This window comes from Streptopelia decaocto (assembly GCF_964273445.1).
Source record: "Streptopelia decaocto genome assembly, chromosome: 5".
NCBI classification, from domain to species: Eukaryota; Metazoa; Chordata; class Aves; order Columbiformes; family Columbidae; genus Streptopelia; species Streptopelia decaocto.
In genome coordinates this window covers 63,518,450-63,544,230 of record NC_138659.1, presented here as the reverse complement: position 1 = coordinate 63,544,230, position 25,781 = coordinate 63,518,450, and the positions used below count along the sequence as shown (strand labels likewise).

At 41.7% G+C, this 25,781-nt stretch overlaps 1 protein-coding gene and 1 long non-coding RNA gene across 3 annotated transcripts; one reads left to right on the top strand and one right to left on the bottom strand.

Annotated features, from left to right (window-relative positions):
• The first annotated feature begins 2,954 nt into the window (after positions 1-2,954).
• On the top strand, positions 2,955-8,563 carry LOC309440143. 2 transcript variants are annotated; one of them, XR_014184138.1, is made up of 5 exons: positions 2,955-3,162; positions 3,330-3,429; positions 5,488-5,616; positions 8,059-8,112; positions 8,284-8,563. It is a non-coding gene; the product is annotated as an uncharacterized lncRNA (long non-coding RNA). The 2 variants fall into 2 exon arrangements; XR_014184139.1 differs by lacking the exons at positions 8,059-8,112; positions 8,284-8,563 and having other exon boundaries at positions 5,488-7,236.
• PLEKHS1 (pleckstrin homology domain containing S1) lies at positions 7,531-24,002 on the bottom strand. The gene is made up of 13 exons (XM_082053525.1): positions 23,891-24,002; positions 22,558-22,649; positions 22,348-22,454; positions 20,824-20,958; positions 19,452-19,527; positions 18,697-18,804; positions 17,905-18,000; positions 13,753-13,863; positions 12,607-12,722; positions 11,141-11,350; positions 10,929-11,030; positions 8,903-9,038; positions 7,531-8,123 (listed from the first exon to the last, which is right to left on the bottom strand). The coding sequence occupies exons 1-13, from the start codon at positions 23,919-23,921 to the stop codon at positions 8,055-8,057; spliced, it is 1,389 nt and encodes a 462-aa protein (XP_081909651.1). The 5' UTR covers positions 23,922-24,002; the 3' UTR covers positions 7,531-8,054.
• Positions 24,003-25,781: the final 1,779 nt, after the last annotated feature.

Sequence of the window (25,781 nt, the reverse complement as noted above, 5' to 3'; positions counted from 1 at the left end):
CTAAAGCGAGATGGGCCAGTGAGCATCCCAGAGGCTCTTCCAGTTCGCTGGTGCTGACAGACTCGGGGCGGAGGGCAAAGCAAAGGGCCAGCCATAACACTCGCTCGATCAGCGCCCAGAATGGTTTTCAAAGCCAACCGCTCTAGAGAATCACTTTGTATTTCCCATCAGGACTCCTGCTCTGATTACATATCACCCCCATAGGCAGATAAATGAGCTAAAAGCAACACTGTTTGCGCGGGGCGGAGGGAAGCAGCTCGCCGCTGGGCTGGCTCGGGCAAGGGCTTGCGGGCTGGCTGGGATAGATGAAAGCAGCTACGTGCGCTGGGGCCCACGGTCATCCCTGAGGAGGCTTCTGGGAAGGCAAAGATGAAAACATTGCAAAACAAAACTATACAGACAAAGGCAACTTCAAGGTGCCAGGTATCTTTTTAAACCACGATGTGAAATAGCAACTGATGATAGTAACTGGGAGTGGAGAAAGGAGCTGAGGTCTCAATGGGATGGTTAAAGCGTTTCTCTTATCTGATCAAGCCTGTTTACTCACATGTACTTGGTAAAGGCTATTAAGATAAATCACAGTTTAAGTTTGTTTTTTAAGATAACATGACTTAAGATCTGTCCTTCAGGCAATTAGGGATTGATTTTTACTGAGACTGTGTTTTGAATCTGAAGGGTGCTTAGGGAGGTTACACGTGAGACTTGTTACCATCTCAGGATAAAGATGCAGTTATTGCCTTGATGTGTTTTCTGTGTGTTTTGAATAACTTTCGGTGAATTTTCTTTGGTAGGAGATAAAAAGCAGGTGAGTTCTGAGAACAGGAGAATGCAGCCTAAACTTCCCCATCCTCCCTTAGCTACAGAAAAACAGCTGCTGCTCATTTCAGAAATGAAACAAATAAGAGCATCTTTCAAGGGTGGGGCACAGGCTGCTTTATGTCCTTAGTGAAGTGATCTAATTTGAAATTGTATTCAATATCTGCTGTGTTTGCAAAACTCTCAGTATTGCTAAAACATACAATGTTAGTATTTGGGGGGAAATACGACAGGGATCCTTGAAAGTTTGTCAGTACAAATATTTGGAATTGGAGCTCTTAAGTTTCACCTGTTGGTTCAAGTTATAAATGTGCATACTGAATTGAATGCTCTCCCCAGAAGTGCATAGAAAAGCCAGAAGGAGCTTACAGCATTCGAACAGGAATGGAAAAGGGACGAGATGGGCTGTCGCTGTTTGTAGGTAAGGACGGCACAGAAGAGCTCGCTGCCTGCCCGCCCAGTCCAGCCCAGCCCTGGCTGCCTCCTCTCTTTCCCCTCTCTGCTCTGAACCTTTACCCGCTGCTGTGCAGTGACACCTTGTTATCGCATCCCCAGCAAATACTTTGGCAGGGAAGAGGCTTTTCCACTCTGTCACATCTGCCGTGGTATCTCCAAGCCGATAGTGACATGTTTGTGCCAGTTTCCAATGAGTACTTACATAAACCAAACAGTTCTTAAAACCTCTAAGCTTTTGCGTTTGGCATTTGAATTTAACTTTCTTTCTGCATGCTGCATTGGTTGTTAAGGATGGAAGAGGGAAAAAATTCACCATCTTGGGGGAAAAAGATAGCAGCGGTGCACCCAAGGAAAAGGTGATGCAAGGACACAAATGCCAACAAGGGTGACTTTGGAGCTGAGTTCAGCAAGATCAAAGCCGCCCGTGAGGTTCTGCATGTACCAACTCCAGCTGCTCCCACCCCTCCAGGCCACCCACCGCCTTCCTCCATGCAGAGACAGTGATTCCAGTGAACTCTGTTGTGGGAAGCAACATTCATGTTTTCTGACCCCTCCAGGCATTTGTCAGCTCCTAGCAGCGACCTCCCCGAAGGCAGCACTGCCAGCAGCAGGATCTAACCCACTTTCCAGCTCCTGTTTTGGAGAAGAGATGAGCGGAGGCATTTATCCCAGCAGGACTGCCTCAATCAGAGAAAGACAAGCTGGATTTCACTTGTTACTGCGGTTGTGTTATTTGCTTGGCTCTCTGCCCTGCTCCTGGTTACATCTACTGCTGTAGCAAGGGAGGTAATGCTGAAATTACTTTTTTGTACTGCTACCCAGTGACCATCTGAGGAGTTGAGGTCTGTGGCACAGCAGGAGCCTGGGTTTTCTCCTGTACCTTCATGGTCACTCACAGCACAGCTCATTTCTCCCAGCCCCTCTGCAGAGAGAGTCTCTGGGGAGAACAGCACCCCTCAGCATCGCTGGGACAGGGACCCGATGGCCCTGGGGGTAGAAATGGGGCAGCATTGGATGTTTCATCACGGTGCCAGAGAGACCTGACGTGTTTACTCTGAGTTATTTCAATGCTCTAGCTGGCCTTGCGGAGCAGATACTACTGGCACTTGTCTGATGCCAGGGAATAACCTTAAGTTGATGATTTTTTTTGAATCACCAAATATAACAAAAATGTACTTACAGCAGAGAACCCCAGTTTTACTGTCTTTGACTGGATTTTTTCCTACCCCCAGCCCCCCTTGCTGTTTATAGCTATTCTCATGACTCAGTTTTCCTTCCTCTCTGTTGTCCCCCCCACCTACCTTTCCACTACGGAGGATTTCTCAGAAATGTTAAGCTGCCAGAATTCATCTTTATTCTTAGAAATAGGAGCACAAGGACATCTGCTTGGAAGCAAAATGCCATCTGTGCAGAATGATGTATAAGATAGAATAGGGCAAATTGGAGGGCAGAAGGCCAGAATTTCTATGGGGCATCTAATGAAATGAGGTTATTTTGGAAAAATGAGTCCTGGTGTGGAATATGTGACTGGTCAGTAGGGGCTGCTGAGGAGCAAATACTTGAAAACATGGGCTCCTCCTGGGAGAAAAAATAATTACACCTTCATGGCTGATGGTGGTCATATCCTGCCAACAGCCCTAGGGATGCATAAACTATGGCTTTATATTCTGTTTTATAGGCATAGACAGAAACAGATTTCATGGGAAAACCTCCAGAAACAGAAGAAAAGAAAGGATGTATCTTGGTGATGAGCACTGTGGTCGGGTGGGTTTCAGGACTGACGCTGCCTAGAGCACTGGAGCTGGTCGGTGCACAGATTTGGGGTGTTCAAGTGCCCAGAAATCCTGGGCAAATGTACAAGACCCTTTCAGTCTGCCAGAACATTTCCAGGTAAGAAAGGACACGAGAGAGAAATGCAGACATGCGGTGGGCCTTTCCAAAAGGGTTTCATAGCATATGACTAATATTTCAGCCCTTTTCACAGAAAAGTAAGGGCAGGCAAGGCATATGATCTAACCCTTCCAAGCTTTTTTCCCCTTGTCTCATTTTTCTTTTAGGATTACAAGAGGTGGAGGTTTAGATTTACTTGTTTTTCTCTTCTGGAACAAGGACTTGGGGATTTCTCTTTTACAAGGAACTTCTGCCATGTGGAGAAAGGTCAGTATCCCTTTTGCTGCCTTATTTATTTGTGTGTGTGTGTTGTTTTTCCGTTTCCCAGGGCCATTGGAGACAGGCCTGCACCACACTGTGGTGGTTCCAGATAGCTCTGCTCTAGACACCATCTACAACAGAAGTGGGCTCCCAGGACAGATGGTCTCCATCTCCAGCTGTTTGGCTGATGTGAACTCACAGGAGCTCTGCTGCATCCTTAGCACTCACGTCAGCGGTTGTCTCAGGTTTTCGGCTAGGCTTGATTACAAACCGTGTAATTATCCTACAGCACTGCCTGAGATTGTATGTGCTTAAACCTGTTTTATGCAGCAGCAGTTTGTCTGGCAGAATCATCATCGATGGCCTCTGTCGCTGCAGCACCTATGACTATGTGAAAGGATGAAGGAGGTTGTAGTAAGGTGGGTATTGGTCTCTTCTTCCACGTAGCAAGTGATAAGACAAGAGGAAATGTCCTAAAGTTGCCCCAAGAGAGGTTTAAATTGGATATTAGGAAAAATTTCTTTCCGGAGAGGGTTGTCAGGCATTGGAACAGGCTGCCCAGGGAAGTGGTGGAGTCACCATTCCTGGAGGGGTTTAAAAGACACACAGATGATGAAGTTCTTCGGGATATGGTTTAGTGACAGCGTTAAGTTAATGGTTGGACTCATTGATCTTAAAGGTCTTTTCCAACCAAAATGATTCTATGTCTGGTCGGGTACCCCAGGTTGGAGTGACTCTAAATAACGCATTGTGGCCAGACACTGCACTTACACACAGCTTGTGTGTGGCTCGGTTCAGGGTGGACACACCACAGATACCCCCTCCCAGCTGGACTTGTGCTCTCTGCATCAGCGTATCACTGCATCCCCAGCTCTGGGTAGCGTTGCCCTTGAGGGGAAGCGCGGGGGTTGTGTGGTCTGGTTTGTGCTTGCTGTACAATGGGCTTTTTATTTTACTTTTAACTTCAATGACCTCACACCAATTTGGAGACTTCTCTTACCATTACTTTCTCTGTGTTCTGGAACTTGCTTTTGTCCTGGAAAATTGCCGTTTTCCTGCTGGAGAATGGTACTAGAGTGGTACAAAGGGCATGATTCATATTTGAGAGTTCAGGGAGGGGAAAATTAGCAGCCACTAATGAATGAATGCAGCATGGTAATGTGCTGTGAATTAACAGCCAAAGAAACAACCTAAAGGCACTGGCTATATGCAGTGACAGGAAATAAAATAGTTAGCGAGGAGCATGTTGATCATTAGCTAATCACATAATCCGCGTTGCGGTTGGTTGGGTTTTGTCTCTTGTATGCCCGGTTTGCAGATGCTGAGAGATTCCAAGGGGCACGTTTTGCAGCCAGCACTGGCCCCTGCTTCCAAGCTTAAATTACACGTTTAAAATGCCTGTAGGTGACCTAGAAAAATCACCTGTTACAGATAGCATGGCCTAAAGACATTCCCTTCAGGCCTTCTGGGACTAAAAGTGAGCACTAGGTAACACCATGCATGTATGCATTTCCCTTTGCTGTTGCTTCTAGAAGCAGCCCAGAGATTTACCAGAATTTGCTCATTTGAAGAAAGGTAAAATTTTCACATTGGGCAAAATATAACAGAAGGAAATTGATCTTGCTTTTTTTTAAGGGTAGTTGTGTTTTTTTTTTTTTTTAAAAAAGGACTGTGTGGTGACTCAGCTGCAGGTTGCTGGAAAGTGACAGGCAGTCTGAGGAGGATGAGGAGGGGCTGTGACAGGAGAAAATGAGGTATTCACAGAATACAATGTGTTGTAAAATGTTAACACATTTATTAATCATATGTGGGCAGACAACTTCACACACCCTACCAGAATTTACTGTACCGATGTCAATTCTGTATTGTATCTGTGTTATGAATCAGCCAACATGTGACATTAATTATCTGCATTTATCATTGTGCAAACTGACATAATGATCAGTTACAGGGTAACATATCAGTAACTGTTTACCAAAGTACAGAAGTAATACTCCAGTTTTCTGAAATATTCTGGAATCATTTTGTCTGTGCTATATCTACCCAAATCCTATTTTTCTCCAGAAGTAACATTCCTCCATGGCCAAGAGGTGCAGCACACGTTGTCAACACCCGCTTCAGCAGCACTGCCGTGTGCAGGTTTCCCGGCGGTGGATCTCCTCCCGCCACCACGCACAGGTCACAGCTTCTTTGGTGAGTTCACCTCTTTTTGGAAACGTTTCTCTACGAAGTTCCAGGAGACTGTTTTATGGCTGTCTCACCTTTGTTGACCCATAACTGGAAAAGAAGGTATTCATCTCGCAGTTCAGTGACATATGACCACTTTCCGGAAACGTTTGAAAAAATGTTGAAAGAATGCAGGATGTCTGGTCCAAAAAGAAGAGAAAAGTGAAAACAGGCACAAGAAACACCTTCCAGAATGAAGTTTTCTCAGGAGACAGTAGAAATCAAGTATTCCCCATGCCCACTGAAAACAGAAAGATCAGGCTTATTTTCTAAAAAGGTCATCTAGGATAAATACTAGGAAAAAACTTCCCAATCATACAGAGAAGTGAGTGGAACAACACAGGAAGGTTGGGACTTTCCTTTTCTAAAGTGCAGAAGAGCTTAGGCAAACCTTGGGCAGGAAAGGTTAAGGGTGACATCCTCAGTGGATACTCTTGGCCTGGATGAACTGCGATTTTAGGATTCAGGCCTAGGGAACTGTCCTAGCAGGCTGACACAGTCACAGAGTGGGAAGAAGCCCTGTATGGTGATGGACAGCCATCCCATCCATCCCTCAGGGGCTCCCTAGGCAGAAATGGATTTGTTGTGCTCAAAGAGCAGTGCGGAGCAAAGGAGTCCCACAGCAGTTTTGGAGAAGAGCTCCCAAGGAATGTCTTTTCTTCCATTTTCAGCCTCTGTAGTTCCAGAACTGGGGTTTCCCTCTGTCTTGATGCAGAATTCAGCACAAACAGGCCTTTGAACACCACTGAAACAGAAATAGCAAAAAGCGATCCTTTCCCACCTTGAGAAATAAGCATGTCCCAAACATTCCTGTCTCAAAAGTAGAAGAGACGGGTTGTGTGGAAACGTTCAGCCTGGAAATTAGTATTTTTCATAGGTGCTGAGGATGAGTTACCGATGCTCTCTGACTACATAAAATTTTATAACAATTTTTTTTTTTAAAGTCCAGATTTTATTTTAAAGGAAGTATACAAAGAACATTTGTCAAATTTACTGCTGAAGTAAGTGGCATCAACACTGCTTTTAGTGAGTGTAGTTTCTTACTGTAGTAGCTGACTTAGCCCAATTCAATTGGAGGCTGGACAAATACCTCCTTTGGGCCAAATCCACCTTAATCAAAGCTTATATAAATCTCTTAATATCAATAATCCCAGGTCTGATAAGCCTGGTAGTTATTTTGGTTGTATCTAGCAAGATAAAATTATCTGTACTCAAAAGCATTGGTTCAGTTTGTTGCCACATCATTTATATTAACACAATCTATCTAGCAACATATGTGTATATATACATGTATTATATGTGTAAATACACTTGCACACAAATATGTATATACAAATGTGTACATATCCATATAGAGAACAGGTATGTATTTTGCATACATGCCATATCCCAGTATGTTTCTGTAAGCAACAGAGGTCACTGTAATACAGGACAAAGCTCCCTGTTGACATCTACTAAAATCACCCCTGCAGGCAGTTTCACGTCCAGCACCAACACCTGAAAAACAGCCATGTTTCTATGATGGCAAAGGAAACAAGGCATTCACAAAGAAATATTGACAGGAAATGTCTTTGTTTGGGAAACAAATGAGCACTTGCTCTAGAAACGCCATGGTACCAGTGACATCCTTATGGGAGTACTTGGTATCATCAGAACTCTTGCAGTGAACAGTGTGTGCACATCATTTCTCTCAGCTGGGAAGCTGTCTTTACTGATAACACTTTCACAGAGCAGGCCAGCCCTCTTCTCTCCCAAATCCATTAACTCATCCTCACTTAGGGCTTGTTTCGGCTGCCAATGAACCTGAACGTGTTCCAGACACATTCCTTTTTTTTCCAACCAGCTATTTTTCCTGTCATCCCTTGAGTGTATTTTTGTGGCTGTAATATAAAAGGAGGCCCCACTGAATCACTACACACTTTATTTACCAGTCTTCCTTCTAACACTACAGCTCTCAGCTTGCCTTTGCCTTTCTGTAGCTAAGGGGAAACCAGGGAAAACATGGCTTTGCTCCAAATGTAAGATGTTTCCCACCTCTAACTGATGAGGAGTTCAGAATAAATCAATGTAACTCAGCGTAAAGGGGCGAGCAGGGGTGTGAACCAGTATTTCCTACTGAAATACGAAGTATACATAGTGCAAAGGTTTAATAAAAGATTTGACCCTCTATTTTTTTCATGTAACTGAAATACAAGTCAAACACGTGCCATTCATGTCAACAAAACAAGTTATTAGGACATAAAATAAAAATTAAATCCACATTCTCTATTCTTTGTACTTCATCAAGAAAAGATGTCTGGCATCTCTATTGGATAAAGATTAACTCCATATACTACATATCACATTTTCTCCCTGATCTTTTCCCTTGAACTTCGGCACTTACTTAGTCAATGATGTCTTTTTGTTCAGGAACATGAGCAACCTTTAACATGGAAGATATCTGAATGTGGAATCCTACAAACAGTAAGTTTCACCTTAAAAAAGAAAAAGAAATGAGATAAATTTTTATACCTTGTTATATCTGATCAACATTTGTGCTACTACCTGACGTGTATTTTAACCAGCTAAATAAAAATGCCCTGTTAAAAGAGGTGAGTATTTTTTCCTTGCTGAAATTAGCTTGCTTTTCTTTAGATGGCAACAGAACCTGATGACCTCAACTTTCTCAGCAAAACTCAAATATGAATGTGTTCCGTTATGGGTCAGAAAACCTGCATACTGAAATATGGCTCCATCTGTGACAAACATAGGTATCAACATGTAGTAGATCACAGTGGCGTAAAGGCACCACTTGGAAATCTCCCACATTCTTCAAAAAAAGGGGTATCACACTAGGAGATGCGTAGCGCTTGATAACCATGAGGAGGCAGGAGTTTGGGCTCTACCCTCAGTACCCAAAACAACTATGATCAACTACACATCAGCTGGAGGCAACTGTTCATTTCCCAAAGTTTGCGATTCACGGACCTTAGCCAAAAACTACCATGTAACTCTAAGTCATGCTTGCCCAGCAGTATCTCTTGGGGTTCCTCAGACTTTGAGATCAAGTCCTTTAACACAGTGGTGCTGACCTTGCATTCCCCAAATAGCCCAGGAATAAGAGATGCGACATCAGAATGATGCTGAAGAGCTATTTGTTACTGAAGTCATTAATGCCACACTCAAAACAGAGTAAACTGAAACACAAAGAGCAACTTGCTTTCTCTTTTGGCTTCATTCATGTGACTATCACCTTCAGGCTGGTCAAGCTCACCTCCTTTCTTGTGGACCTGCTGATGAAGAAGTAAGCCTCCTCCACGTCCTGGGGTTGCAGATCATTCACTGCCACTATATGGTCTCCATGATTAAACAAACATCCCAGTCGGCAAGGACCAGCCCACTGTGAGACACTGGGGTATTTGGATGACAGACAATAAAGAAAACATATGGGATGTCCAGTTACTGTGAACAGAACGGCAATGGCTGAACAGGATTGCAGTTTTGGTACTGCCCTCTGGAAATGACACACAGCTTGGTTGAATGACCTTGCATCTTTTTGATCTGGTTCTAGCTGAAACCAAGCTGCTTCAGCCATCCAAACAGGTCCTCCTAAAAGCACACGTGACATTGCAGCCTGTTAGGAAGTGTGACTGGTGCTATTAAAGCAAGGTCACCAGTGGGAGCTGGGGATTCCAGTCCAAAAGCAGGTGGCCAGGCTCACCGCAGGTCCATGTGTGCTGCTGCAGGTGTTCTAGCCCTGTGTTTGAGATTATTTCCAAAGTCATCCCAATATAATGGAATTAAAACTTATTATCACATGTTTTATCTATGATATAACTGCAAGGATCCATTGCTGTCCTGACAGGACCCTTACAGAAATTCCAGTATCTCTTTCCTGCTGGTCTCTGATAGACTCTCCTTGATGACAAGCTATTTAGAACTAGCTGATCTAACAGTCAGATCTAGGGCTCTGTTCCAAATTCTTTCAATATGAATTTCCACTGAGAAAGCTCTGTAAATTTACATGTAGATCCAATTATTAGAATGGGGTCCCATTTCCAGTCCCTTTTACAATGGTATTTTTTTCTTCTTGCTGTCAGTGGCCAAAACAAAGCGATTTTCTGTGCACAGAGTGCCCCTGATCAGTGTGAAGATGAGAGAATAGCAAAGTCTCAGTGCTGCGTGGCAGCGAAAGATCAACTGGTAGCACACGAGTATGCATTGAGCCTTTTTTCTACTCCCTCTTCTTTATCCTATTCATTCATATTGACAGTCTAGGGAGAGCGCTAATTTCCAATGAGACTAATAAGTATGTGCTGTAGCCTGTAACACCTACTTGTTAAAATCTCTGTCTAGCACTCATTCTTACCACTAAACCAGTGCTGGGATTAATTTGGAGATAATTTTATGCTGGCATCTACCACAAGTCAGGTTAATTTAGGTAACAATTTTTCACTTACAGCTCACACTCGAGAGTCTCAGAATGCTTTGCAGGTGCTACTGCTTAAATTACTTAAAGTGGTGTGATGTAGGTTAATAATATAAGGAACACAGGCTAATAGGTTAAAGGGAAAAAAGATAAGAAAGGATTTCATGAAATAGAGTGAATCACTGATTTGGCAATAATTCCTTCTGTGCCCATAAGTTCCATGTTGTCACCCTTTCCAATGACAGGCAGGTTTTATGTCTTTCCAAAGGACTGTCACCTCTTTCCACAAATCCCTTTTTTCTTCACAAGACTTAAGTGTACATAAGGGGGTACAGAAGTCAAATAAATGGGACTTGAAGTCTATTCCTTGTATGTGCTTCCTAATTTTTGGCTTTGTCATCAATAACAAAGGGTTATCAGCCACCTATACTAAAGCCTGTGAGATTTTTAGTTGAAAGGCCCTGTTTACCCTATCACAAGATATATCCCTGCGATGTATCTCTGAGACATTCCATCATGGTGGTTCACCAAATCAAAGCTTAAACTGAATAGCAGTAATTAATTAGGTGATTTCACACCAATGTTAGAAGAAAAGCATTTGTAGTGGGACTTCATCACTAATTATTACACAGCATGCTAAGGGGTCTTGATTCTATATAGCCCTTTTTATCAGCAGTTGAAATAAACAGAAACTCAAGCACATGAAGAGCCAGAGCAGAAAGGAATCACTGCAGTACCCGCACACTGTCCTTGCCCTGTTCTGCACTGTGAAAACTGTACATGGATGTGTACGGTTGTACACTTCTGTACCTACACTGATTGTTTCTCATTCACATCTGACAAGCACCATCACAAGACATCCAGAACTTACCATATTTGTCCTGATGCTTCAGTAAGTTTTAGGTAACTGTTAATATCAGCCAGGGGGACGAAAATATCCAACTTCTGTAGCTGGGTCTCATCTGTAACTTGACTGCGAGAGAAAACATCAGAGACCAGCCATGCTCTACCAGTACCTCAACTGAAACCCACAGAGAAGACAAGTCTGTTTTCTCTGTAATGAAAACTGGAGAAGACATTTACCTGAGCAGTATAGACAACTGAATCACTGAAAGTGGTAATGAATTTCCTGTTGTCTGAAGGGTCGTCTGATGGCTGGTGCTGCCTTCTAGGAGTTTTAGGTCTCTGCTTGCTTCCAAGTCTCTTGGACATGCACCATTGTCTTGGTGTTTGAGAGGAGGCAGGAGCCTACCACCTCTGCACTTGAACTGGCAACCGTCGTCCCGCAACCTACTGAAAAGAAACGGTGATAAAAAATGAACTCATTTGGCTGTTCCAGGTGCTTTTGTTGTGTTTGAAACTGGATCAAATAGCCATCAGCAAAGCACAGAATAACAAGTTATTGTAGAATATCCAGTGGACAAAATTACAGCTAAGTAAAATAAACTCCTTCTAAAAATGGACTGTAAATCCCCAAATTAACATTTTCAATATCTAAAGACTACTTATTAAGCCTGAAAACATTCCAGCTAACAACACGCCTTGACAAGGAAAGTCAATGCAGGTTGTTTGCCTTGGCTGTACTGGCTTCTGCAGGGATGTAATGCTGTCTCCTGGAAGATACAATAACTTGGATGTGCTTGAACACTTTCTAGGTTTATTTGATAAGCCTTATAATGCCTGGAGCCAAACAAGGCTGGGGTCAGCAGCAAAAGCTGATCTTGGTATATTTTAACTCAGATGGCATAGGCTTGTGAGGTTTCTATAGTAATTCCCTCCAGGGGCTCTCAAAGCCACAGAGGAGCTTGAATAAATCTATTGGAATAAACTGGTTTGTGGGTCTGTATTTCCAATTGCCTCCCACTACGTAGCATAAGACTTGACTGTCTGTAGGTGGCAGGTCACATCTAATGGCTCTGGCTCAAGAGGTTTGGTTTTACTGTGCAGACACACTTTTCCAATTTTCAGTATACTGTGCTATACTGTGGAGATTGCAAAGTTTCCTTGTGGCATTACAACTGTGACACAAAGTTCAGGCCTTTGTGATATACCAAACACTGAACCTTCAAAGAACTCAGCATCCCTCTTTGGATGGGAAAATGGAAGGAAGGAGATGACCTACTCAGGAGCACACAGCTTCTTATTGGAAAAGCTGAGAAATAATGTTCCATGTCTACCTTTCTCTCTTAACCACTCGATAATGCTGCCTGCTTTGTAGAGTACCTGTCCGAAAGGTTGCTGGAGCTTGGCTGCGGTATCTGAGTAAACTGATGGGCTGTTATGAAGAAGAAGTATGAGTCAACCAAAAGTGCTGCATCCTATAGTCAGAGCCTGTCTAAATGCATGAGTTTAAAATGTGAGTTTAAATTTCATGTTGATGAGTTTAAATTTCACTCTAGTATTCCCACAAGCTCCAAACCAAGACCAAAGGACTCATTCAAGCAAGATGCAGCCTTTACATATTGTTATGCAAATACCACAAATGACAGCTCTATCTTTACCAATGTGTCACTTTTAATTTACAAAACCTTAATGAAGTTGTTACTTACAGTGATTTCATTGACATATAAATGTTCTCCTTTACTGGGTTCTTCTGCACTGGCTTCTCTTGCACAGGGACATCATCTTCACCTGTGCGGTCTGGCTGTGATAGTTCAGTAGTGCACTGTTGGAAAGACATAACAGCATGAGACGTAAATATCCTTGTTCTGCCTACAGAAAAAAATCTTCTTAATTTCCTTATTTTGTTCAGTGCTCATGCTGTTTAAACACATTGGCTAATATAGTTTGGCTTTCCCCAGATAAGTCACTTCCCAGAAACCATGAGCTAGAAAGGTGATTGAAACTGAGAAGTTAATGTTATCTGTTATTACTGACACCGACATTTGTTTTCCTTTCAGGATGGATGGAACATAACGAGCTATATTCTCCAGTACTACCACAAAAAAATTTGTTACATTTTCATTTAAGCATGTTGAAAAAGGAGTCTTGTACTTTGGGTGTGCTTAACTTAAAGATTATATGAGAAAATGATACTGTTCATGTCCTTCATTTCACTATACAGTCTTTGGAGAGAGGCAGTGACTTCTGCAGAGGACTGGCCACTTACCTTCTCCTGACCACTAATTACATGGGAAGCCTAGAAAAATCAGCCTCCTAAATGAGTTGCCAAAATCTGCTTAAAATTACCAGTATGATTCCTCCTGCTCCCTTGTTTTACAGTGAAATGTATAACAGATACCAAAGTATTTAAGTATTTCACAGCATTTTTTAAGTACTGCTTCATTTTGTGCAGCTTACTGATGCTTCTACAGAATTACATGTTAAAATACATAAAAATAATATACAGCTACATTTTCTAAATGAAGTTTCCACTTTTGCAAAAAAAACCCACAACCCAAACCTGTGATGCAATAGCCAAAAGCCATTCACAATGAAACAGTCAATTTGGGGAATTTCAACAAAATCAGCAATGTTTTTGTCAAAATGCCACTTTCTACCAGAAAGATCCTTTGAATGAGTCTAGTGTATTTTTTCTTGTACAAATGAAAGATCTATTACCTACTGTTTTATCTACTTATTTCTTTTACAAGGTGCTAGTAGTTCCTCATATCAGTTCTTCTTTGGCTCATTAAATGTCTCCTGCCTCTTTGGAACTATTAACAAACCAGCAGAACTCACAACTGATTAACTACCTTTGCTAAAATACTGCTGGGAGTTTGGTAATAGTCTTCTTCATCCTTTTTGATGTCTTCATCTGTATCCGACAATGGCAGATTTTCCTCACTCTTTCCCAGATTTTTATCCTGTTAAAAGAACGGGTTTGTATTGAACAGGTTCAGTTATACAGATTATTTAATGTGTATTTTTCCATTTACATGGAGATGTAATAGAACCAGCAAATATCCACAGAAAACATGGGAACACAAGTTTCTCCTTGAACAAAGACATACTCAGAGCCAGTCTGATTTGTGAACGTGGTTTCTGTAGTTGTGCTCCTTCTTATACTTTTGAGATCCACTGCACATGGACAAAACTGGCCATTAATATCTGTACTTTTCCTAGATGGGTTTGTGGTAACCAGAGAGTTGCAATTGACTGCCTGTTCACAACATGTTATATTGTTTAAAAATCAATTGGGTTAAACAATTAATGCATGAATCTGCATACATTAGGGTCTCTTGTGTGCAAAATAATTTTCATTTAGTTCTAAAACCCTTACACTAGAAAAAAAATCTGTAGGAAATCTAGAAGTGGATCAGGAGACATTTTCCTTTTTAAGCACATTTTAACTGCTATCAAGTAAAGAAGGAATGTGGGATTTCCCTGACTAACGAGAAGTCTGTTAACTCATACTTCTCCATGAACTTGAACATACAGAGAGCTGGAGATCTGGCATTGAATCCTTTGTGTTCTGAATGATATTCTGCCTTCATAAATACCTGAAATACTAAGTTTGCAACAATTTGGTAAGTCAAGGAGAAATTAATCCCTCCAGCAAGTTTACCTTTCTGAGTCACAAAGATAAATTATTTACTTTTATGTCTCCTTGTTGACTTCACTATAATGAAGAGTATGGTAATTAGTATTTAGCTGCCTCCCAATAAAATTCCCCATGCCATGTTTGCGATGCGACTGTTTTTTATCTCTCCACTTACATCCTTGGTTTCCATGGTGATCATTTTAATAATTGCTAAACATGTCACACAATATATTACTGTTTTCAAGGTAAAGTAAATTAAACTAATTACTCTCTTACATGTAGAGAGAAGAAACTGGCATTGAATAGAAATTAAAGATGATGAATGTATCTTTGTTCTTTGCTGGTATAAATGACATAAAAAGCACATGCAGTAGGACTCAGAACAAACCTACAAACGGTCCTTCAAGAGGTGCCTAAGAAAACTCCAGCAGGAACAAGACTGGCTCTGTGGTCATGACATAAAGTCACAAACGAGTTTCCTAGCGAGTTTTCAGGGGCTTTGGATCAATCAAATGAGTAAACACTTGCAGAAAAGAAAGGTAATAGGAGGTGATTTTATGAGATCCTCTATCTCCTAGGAAATTTCAGAGAGTGGACAGCACCCATCAGCACCCAAACTGACCCTTTGGTCACTGACAGTGGCTGCCTTTTGCCAAACGCAGTGTTTCCCCTTGGCACCATTGCAGTTTATTGGGACAATGAGCAGGAGAAGGTGAAGCTGCAGCAGCTCTGTGTTTCCCTAAAGCAGTTTGCCAGCGTCTCCATTCCTCCAGCTGCTTTACAACCAGAGCAGCACAGTTAACCTCAATGTACAGTTATTCTCAGACATACAGCCAAGCAAGTTCTTTCAGTCTCTGTTGAACCATGGTGTGGATTTGTAAGGAGCCATTGAAGGAGGAATGTTGTTTTTACAACTGATCTGGCACCTGACTCCAGCGGGGGGGAAGGACTGAGAGACATCAGACTATGAATCCTTAATGTAAAACAAAGTCTCTTAGAACTGATTCCTGTATTTAAATAGTTAATCTAGGGGGAAGGGTAGCCGAAGAGCCAGGAATCCATATTTTAAATAAATTGATAAGGAGAAGGGGCTTGCTAGAATTAGATGAATGAAATATGTAAACTGAGGCAGGCATCAGGTAGTCTGTAAACCCTGAAGTGCCCAACCAATGGGGGATGGGAGAAGGAATTTGTAGCTGTGATTTGGGAGGGATACAAGCAGGGGCTTTTTGCCCTATTCCGTGTGCTTACCATTAGATAGGACACTCGGTTTTGCAAAATCATTAATAAAATGTGCTTTTCTGAGAAATCCTTCCTGAGTCTATTATATTGGCAAGATGATCACTTCCTACAGGTTTACATGGGAGAGAAAGAGATGATGGAGAAAATTGTCTGTAGCACAAGATAGAAAAGATACCTGGAGAACAACTGAGTAATTGTTCATTTTAGGCTCCTTAGGGAAAGGGTCCAAATTTATGCGTTGCCCTTGGATAGAGGAGTTTGTCTTTCAAAAAATCAAGTATGTCTAACAGATATTAAAACCAGACTTTTGACAAAGGTGCCCAGGTGCCTGCAATATGGCAATGAGCAGCACAGGGTAATACACATTAGGGCTCCTTATTTTGATGCATTTCAGGTATCAGAAACAGCTGATACCTGTGGTAGAAACAGCTGATACTGAATAGCTGAGTCAGAAGTGGTTTGGTAGCTCCAAAATGTGGACTGAAAGGGAGGCAGGTGCCCAGACCTTTCCTGCGTGGCTGGGTACCTGCCTGCACCACCCAGCTGACATTGATAGACCTGTTTACATGAGGAACAGCTACTGACCAAAGAGTTTTCAAGATCTGGATGAGGGAACTACCGATAAAAAGCAAAATGAATCAGATAGATACTAGAAATGTGGAGTCATACTTCTGTCAGGATGTAAATACAAGGGATTAAGCTGGAAGTCAGCTGTCTAGACATCACTGAGCAGAGAATAGATCCAGAGATGTTAGCAGATGCTGCACTTATGAGACAAGTGAAATATTTTTATCAAATCAACAAACAATTTTGTTTCTTGTTAGCTCTATGGAAAGATTATTTATTTTCACACATTCTGGAACAGGAATATGAGCTTCCTGTTATTCTTTCTGCTTCAGGCTGAAAAGGTAAAATCCAAATTCCTCATCTTTTAACCCTCATGGTCAGTCTGTCCTAGCTCGAATAGCTGCATATAGTATACACTTTCTGAGGCACCATAAATATGAGAAGAATTAATGAATGAAACAGAAAAGGTATGTGTAAGAAAGAGACAGAAAGAGCACCTTGGTATGCACCCAAAGCAGCACTGGTTAAGTCAGACTAAGGGTTAAGGCAATGCATTTCAGAGCTCAGACTCACAGCTGAATTATTGCAGCTTCATAAATTACTGTGCATCAGCTGAGCTGTGCTAACTGCCCACGGCATTGCAATGTAGTTTCAACTATTTTCACTCCTTTCCACTGAATTTAGCTGTGTTATCTCATACTTGCTGCCAGCCTGTACACATGGATGGTGACTGCAGCATGTGACTTACTTAGCTATGATAGCAGAACAGATTCTTTTCCCTTTATCTCAGCCATTCTAAATCATAGCATAAACTGCTAATAAATATGGCTTTAAACTCAGCTGCCAAACAGCATCCTGGCGTGGCGGAGCCTTGGTTGTGCCTTCTGTTCTGCTGACTCTGCTGCAAAGGCTGTAATCCAGGGCAGAGAATGGGTGAAACCCACCTGAAACTGCTGCAGGTGTTTGTTCAGGGAACACAGGTCAGAACACTTAGCCAATTATAAGTGAAAACATCCAGCATTGTATCTTTTAAAATCATTCCTCCCAGATATAGAAGCTAAATTACTTGAAGTCGTATTTATGCTTACAAAAGGTCAGTCCTCAGGTATGCCTTGATTTAACAACCCCTTGGTCTGTAGTTCAGTTACACTGATTAAATTGCTACTGGCAGAGGCTGCAGAAAGGAACCATTTAGGAGGACTGAGGCACAGCCAAGAAATGTGATGGGAGGAGCAAATCCTCAAGCAATGCAACTTCAGAGTTTTCCTCACTAAGTTTGTGAGAGCTGCCACAAGTTGCAATTGCTGCACAGAAACTCTGAGGATCTGCCTACAAGAGATAAAGTAAACAAAGGGTATATCGAGAAAGTTCTTACAAGGTTATTTTCAGTGATAAACAAGAAAACAGACTAAATTAGGAAACTTTCATAGTGAAAACCAGTGCTCTGGGAAAGTAGATGAATAATCTGTAGTTACAGATAGTCAGGTAAGATAAAAGCCAATAGTAATTTCTACTGACTGAACATGTCAAGAGCTGTTTGATTTGTTCTGCTCACCAGACTTGGAAAAATTCCTCTTGGTGAGTCACACTGAGTCTGATGAGGGCCAGGATCTGAATTAGGCCTGTTCTTGTCTTCTGAAGGTCCATTCTCCTATATAGAAGAGAAAAAAGTTGACTCCTTGTAAAGGTGCTTCACCTGAATTCAGCTTCCTCCAGCTGTGCCATTTGCATACAACTTTGTGACTAGAGAAAACCAGCCCTCCCTTGACTGCTATTCAGCTTGGCACCAGAGGACGAGGGCTGCAATTGCTCTGGGACAGCAGCAATGCCTGCCTTCCTTTCTGTTTAAATATTGAGGGGGAAGATCTGGAAGGCACAGAGGAACTGGACCTCAGCTCCCCTCCAGGCTTCACAGCCTGAAGAGGAAGACAAAGAAATGCACACTCACAATATAGGAGGAATTTGGGAGGCAGCTATCAAAACAATCATCACATGGCATTGCCAAAGCATGTCAAAGTAAATCTGCAGGGGCTTATTTTATGCCAAATAATCTCTGCCAGTCAGTTGAGACAGCCAAAGAATATTGTTTCTCATTGCCATCAACCTCTACTTTGCTACCTGCCTTTACTTGCATGCAGACTTTGCTCAGACGTCTTTCCTTTGTGGGGACACTGACGTTATAATCCAGGTCCTACTCAGGATCCCCACCAGAGAGCAGAACAGACCACCCGGGCACCCATTGCACAAGCTCTATAGAACTTTTGATGGAATAAAGCAACTATACAAATCAAATTTCATAGTCACCCCTAGGACCAAACGCATTATTAAGGATGGCTAATCTGTTTACCTTCTGGTAGCTTTGCCTTTCTGGAAAATTGGTTTTATCTGCAGAATTCAAGAATAGTGGCAAAGAGGCTGGCCGGCTTCTGATTTCTGGATTTGGAAGATCTTGGTTCTAGAAATAAGATAGCAGCAGTGTAAGGAGACAAGCACCAGATGGGCATGGACTACAATGTACCAACACATCCCACTAGTCCAAATTTTACTTTTAATGGCTCAGAGTGGTTGTCTACATGGCATTTTTCAGGCAGATATAAATTTGCCCTGCTTGTACTTTGAGCCGAGTGGAAGCTGTAGGGAAGTACATTAGGCCTGGCTGGCTGACAAGGTGCAGAAACTTGGGCCTGAGCTTGAACTAACAGAGCTTCCAGCTGCTCCTACATTGACAGACTAGATGAGGATCAGTTTGTAAAACAGCATGTAAATATAACCAAAAAGCACAAGGTAAGAATAACACACAAGTTTTCTTTCCGATGCATCAAAGGTGCAATTCATTGCACCATAATGTCAACCATCTCCTAATTTCCTTGTGGCTTACTCTTCAAAGAGAGTCCTTCAATGTAAAATCAATCCCAGCACAGATTGTGCAATGCCTGCTTAATGCATGAAGTCAGGGTACAGCATTTATATGGAAAATGAATATCTGATGAATCAAGGCAAGAGTCAACTTGCAAGGCCAAAATCAGTAAAAATCCTTTGCACAGGTTTCTAATGAAATCACAAACTTCTTTCTTTCTAAAATCAAGTGCAGTAACATGTCACCTGAGGGCAGCATCCATCTCTTTTTGCCTCCTTGCAGACTGAAGATATCGCAGTGACCCAGTCCTCTGTTTCCTGCCTGTAGGTTGGAACAACAGAAATGAAAACCTGCTCACAGGTAAAACACAAGGAAATCCCATTTGCCTACTCACTTCTTCCTATGGGGCACAAAATAATGCTTCCTGAAGTCAATGCAGATAATCTGGACTTTCCTTTCGAGAGAGAGTGCTCGGCTGGCCATAGCCAGATGGCAAAGTTTGACCTCAGAGAGGTGCAGCCCAGGACTGGGGGCTAAAAGATATTCAGGGGGGGCTGTGTATGTGTGCAGGAGACACGGAGAGGGAGAGAGATGGAGAGGTGGGACAGCGCTTTCTGCTTCATTTTCTGTGTGTAATGCTGCTCAGCAAGTAGCTAAAGACAGCTGACAAGGCTTGAGAATTTGTTTGGGCAAGCAGGAGGAGAAACAAGCCACGAAAGTACCTCCTGAAGCCCCGTTTCATGCTTGCGGTGGATTTAGTCGGATTAATTCTGGAACGCTTCCCACCCAGCGTGGGCTGTGAGAGCAGTGCCCTGGGCGAAGGCATGGGGTGGCACGCTCAGGTAACACACAGGTATGTGTTTTTCTTCAGCGCTTATCAGCATTTCACACATCAGCTGCTCTTCTGCATAAAGGCAGAAAACCCCCTGAGATGCTTGTGGCTGGGAAATGGGAGAAGCTGGGAAGTGGCAGCAGAGGAGCACTGTGCCAAATATGCTCCCTCACCTAACCAAGCTTTGGCTGATCACAACAGCAGCAGTTTCTGCCCTTGCTGAGGACGGGATTGCAGCCTGGGAGAGCAGGGAGCTGTAAACGCCCCAGTCAGTCCTTTTGGGATCTCTTTTACCTCAGGGAATTTTCCCCTTCAATCTCCTTCCCTTGACTAACAACCTACTTTCCAGGGGAAGATTATTTCCTGTGTTTTATCCATAAGGAGCAGAAGTTTTCCTCACTCTGAGGAGCTCCTGGGTGAGAAGACAAAGCTCTCTGCTATTCCTTGACCCTTAATTGGGACAGTTTGACGGGGCACAGCTGCACTGATGTACTGCTGCTGCCCCACTGCCAGCCACGTGCTCCCACCACTTCCACAGCCACAGGGAAGGTCAGCTCACCTGTCTGAACAGCAAAAATTAACCTGTCCATGGGGCAAAAAAAACCCAGCAGAGAAAAGTGCAGTATTCCACTGGATCAACCAGCTGGATGGTTTCATACGGGAGCTGAGCCATCAGTAGCTGAGACACAGGCAGGGGTGGGAGAGCAGGATCTTGCCTTGGGGCAGTAGCTTAGTGATAATTTAACTGTAACGTCATATTGTATTTGCACATATTTGATGCCTACCTGCTGCTCCCAATGAGGTAGTACCGTCTGTTTCCAGTACTGACGGACATCACCTGCTCAGGAAGGCATTTAAACATCTTCCTCACTGTTTCCATAACTTCAGAATTGCTTATGCCAACTTCGATATTTATGATTCTGTTAAGATAACCATATGAAACATCCTATATAACTATACATACAAACATACACACACACACATATATATATGTGTGTCTGTGCATGTTTTACTCCAGCACAGCATAATATGATATCTGCATGGGAAAAGGTAAACATTTTTCCACAGAGAAAATTCTCAAGTAAATAAGCGCACACATCCAAAACAGATGGTCTTTAAATGAAGAAAACTTCCAAGCAAAAAAATAAAATCAACTTTTGCAAAGACTCATATCCAGATTTTGGATCCTCATTTCTGAAAAAGGGGCTGTTGGTCTCACACAGAATCTTGAAAGTAAATGATAGTAAGAGGGATTCCTGGCAGACGTTTTTGAGCCACTACAGAACAATACTTCCGATTTGAAAGTTACTGTGTATTAACAGTGTTTTAATGTGGGGGGAAGACGAACAGCTAAGAAGTGCTCTTAATGGATACTTAAATGGAAGCGCTACTTCCATTAACTCGTAAGAAGTTAAATTAGTAGAAATAATAACAACAATAATGAAGGTAATAATGTAACCACACACCACTGAGCAAGCTGCAAATTATTTGAAAGCTTCACAATGTAAATCCTTTTAATAGAAGATGCACAACAGCAATGTGAATCCCGTGACCTCCATGCCTAACAATTCCAGGAGCCCGGAGTATTAGGCTCCAAGTCTGACTGGTAAAATCTATAAATTTCCTTTTACATTTACTGTTCCCCTTCTGTGTATCTCATACCACATATGACATGGTGAAGGGTGATAGAACAAAGCCCGTAACACCCCACCTTGCTGCAGTGAGCACTGTGCTGAGAGGAATTAAATGATCAACCCAAATGAGCCAAGCAGAGCAATTTCTTGGTGCACTAAGAGGCAGTGGGGCAGCCAGCATCAACCCCAAGGGCTACGTGGAAGCCAGGAGACCTCTGCACAATTTGCACAGCACTTTGTAAAGCCATAAGGTGGGACAGGTTGCACAGTTAAGAGTGGCATAGCCCATCCTTGCTATGCCATCCATAGCTCTTCCTTACATGTGAGTGAAGGCACAGCACTGTCCTCACAGGAGATAAAATATCATTTACTACAGCCATGCAGCCTTTGGGATCATGGAGCCAAGATCTCTGGTTTGTAGATACCACATCATCAGAATCACTCACATAAATGTATCAAATTTCATCAAAGCAATTTAGGATTTTTACTTCTACATATATCCTACATTGTAGGTTGCACTCAAAGCCTACAAAAGTCCAAGGGTCTCTTTTCTGGACTACAGTGGGATTTGGATCAAGAACCTCAATCAGAAACAAATGGCTGTACAATCAACGGACATTTAAGAGTGTTGATACATGACTTAAAACAAAAAGGTGATGCATTTGAGTTACATACTGATCAACAGCTATGGAGCCTTTTATGCTCTGGCCTTTTAGATACTTCAGCATGTAATTGCCATTGCTGGATTTAGACAGGATGAAAAATCGCCTTTTCCAGGAATTCTGCCAAAGAGAAAGTAATTTGTCTCATTAAAATTCAGGAGAAGAGAAAGAACAGGTGCTTGTTGAGGGATTGCTGGAATATGACTAATCTGTGCTAGTGTACCTGTGAGTTGAAAAGTGGAAGAGGTGGTGATTTGATGAGGAATCCGTGCTTGCAGACTCCACCTTCAGGACATAATGTATTTTGAGCTGTCACTAGTCAAAGAGAAATGAATGGCACCATTATTTACTTTGTTGTTAATTAATCTATTATTAAAAACCTGGTTGAACTGGAACTTGTTATGGAATGCTGGGTTTCTGTGTTTAAATGGCCACAAAGCACATTACAATTTGAGAAGACAAACACAAACCAAAGCTATAAAATACAGGGCTAGGCCATGATGTCAATGTTACTGCTGACAACTGGTGCAAACTGTAAATAAAGGACAGTGACAATGCAGAGGGCTAGGAAAACATAACGACTCCCTGTCTTATTTGGCTGGTCTTATTTAACTTCTGAAGTCTGGTCTTATTTAATTTCACAATCAGTGATCTGAAAGACAGTAAACAGCCCCCTAATGAAACTTGTAGATGGCATTCAAGTTGGATAGGTTGCAAACACAGGATAGGTCATCTTAAACTGTGAATCATGATGTGACAACAGGAAAAAGTCTTACAAGGAAAATATGAGCTAAAACCTCTGGTGGGGGGAAATGCTTGAATGTATTTGTTCACAACCCTGCATACTCTGCAGCCAGCTGTAGCTTAAGAGTCACATTTCCTAATCACTGTTGGATTTCTGATCAAAATCTCAGTTTTATTAATGCACTTTAAAACCCAATGAAAGGAGTAGCAATCTCATTCATTTTTTTTCAGCTATAAACCATATATAAGAAATGCGGATTTTTTAAGAATTCAGTGACTGCAAGGAGGACAGTCAACCTCATTTTGGATCTGCCAGTAAGAGGCAGTTGAGAATATACATAAGTTCTGGGAAAGACAGCAATATAACATGACCAGACTTCGTGGTGATGCAAGAAATGCTTGGTTCTGAAATCCCTTTTACTACTGACTTCAGTGGAGACAAGGCTTCATCATCAGTGCCTTGGAGATACTGATTGTATATTACAGTTCCCACTTAATTTTTAAGGATTTTTAACACTTTTTACAAATGTCAGTTCAACCTCTGTGTTAGGGACAAGAAAAATTCTGCTATAAAGGGAAATGCTGCATTCAGGACAGATTCTGTAATGGGGAAAGAAGAGGGTCAAAATTAAGAGACAGTTTAGGTCCAGATGAGATCTCCAAATTTTTCAGTATGCTGTTTTCTCTTGGTTTTCACCTATTGTTTACTACAAAGTCCTTGGCAGCTGGAGTATTATATATCAATAAGAGTGGATTGAAACCTGATTCAACCTTAATACTGACAAACCTTAGTAATTTACTAAATCTTGTACCTGCAGAATTTCTTTTACTTGTAGAAGCCATCCTGGCTGTTTTTCCACCCAGATAGCAGAGAGCAAAAACCTTGAAGCTAATTCCTTTCGCTTTGCTTCCTGCTGAGCAGCATTTCACTGAATGCACGGTTGCCTGAGAAAACAAGCATCTCACAAGTGTTTATTTTCATAGTGATTCATGTGATTCATGTGATTAAACTAAATAAAAATGAACATAGAAAACTCTATAATGAAATACATACATGATCATAATAATCCATTAAGAATATTATCATATTTAATATTTTATATTATAAAGGAAATGATACATTATATGCTATAATACTATAAAATATTTATTCTATTAAAGTGTACTTACAAAACTATTAATAATAAAAATTACAAATTTATACAGGCCAAGAGACAATTTGCCCGGGAAATGGTGAGACCTGCCAACAGAACTTCATTTTGCCCCTTCCTTTGCACTTGACACAATACCTGTATAAAATATGCATAGTTTGGCCTAAGGAGTTTAAAATCTATTTAGAAAATCTAGTCATGATACTATGGTAATTATAATAATTTGCAAGTCTGTAGCAATCTTAATACAATGCCCTCAGAGCAACTTATCAACCGTGATGAAATAAACTTCATAGCTTTCAAAGAGGTGCATTAGTGTTATGATTTTTCAGAGGGGTAAACAGACAGTATCTGTTTTTATTTATGTCAACTTGCTTTTGCAATGTGTCCTCCAACATTACCAGGGAAATGGGGCTAATCTGCCTTTTGGTCCTTTCCTTTTAGAAACGCACCATTTGGGTGTCAGGATAGCAGAACCACATGTCCAATACAATGCTATTTCTTTGCAGCCAATTCTGCCAATCGATTGCATGCACAGCACTGCTTTTTGCACACTGAATGTTTTTTAATTATGTCACTATTCCTTGCTGGTTTATCTAGATCTAGTTTCCATTATTTACTAACATTTCCAATTTGTAATACTATGTGTGTTTGTAAGGTCATTGAGGAATTTTTTCTGAAGTTTCCCTTTGCCCCAAAGCTCTCATTTCTTGCAAAATCAAATCCTTTTCTTTCAGTGACTTGGCTTGAAGTTGTCTCTTAGCTACAACAAGGTTACACAATCTCCAACATGCGTTCCACCTGAAGCTGCAGAGCCTCTCTTGGGAAAATGTGAAGGATTGCAAGTGTTGTTCTCTAGTACTTTGCTGAGCTCCCTGGCTGGACTGAGAGATTTCAGGAGCTTCCTTTGTTTCTGTTTATTTAGTGATTCACTCTGTGGTGCCAGAAGTAAACATGGTACGGTCAGGAGTGGGGGTAGAAATGGTTGGTAATTTTTTGGCCTCACTCACCTGACATGGGGTGTGTTACACCCCAAATTTTACTACTGACACACAAATAAAGCTACAGACTTCCACAGCTCCCGTTCCAGGCAATGCCACACTGTAAATGAGAATGACCCACTGCAAACTTCCATCCTCTATACATCTCTGCAGAGCATTTCTGATAGTGGTTTTTTGGTCTTTTTTTTTTTACGGAAAACTTTGAGATTTGAAATCTGACATGACTTTTTGGGAGAAAGATTTATTGCACAAATGCTGTGACAGACTGTTAAACAAAATTACTGCTAGGGTTTTCATCTATTGCCTACCAAAACAAAAGGACAAAAAAGCAATTTCCAAAACTAAAAATGACTGCACACAAAGTCAAATTGTTAGTGTCAATAGTAGGGGCACACGCCTGGGGTTACAATGAAAGGCAATGTAATATTCTTTTCAACATGACTGACAGAGTCACCGAGACTGGCAAATGATGCAGTTCTTGCAAAACAATGTTCCAAGAACCTATGACAGGATAAAAGTCTCTTCCGGGTTTTGGTAAAAGTCAAGATTTG

Coding starts and splice junctions, on each gene's coding strand:
- PLEKHS1 (XM_082053525.1), bottom strand. CDS start 23,921: ATGGCTTCTACAAGTAAAAGAAATTCTGCAG. Junction 22,650..23,890: donor AAGTAAAAGAAATTCTGCAG/GTACAAGATTTA, acceptor CTCTTTGACTAG/TGACAGCTCAAAATACATTA. Junction 9,039..10,928: donor GAAGCATCAGGACAAATATG/GTAAGTTCTGGA, acceptor CAAATACCCCAG/TGTCTCACAGTGGGCTGGTC.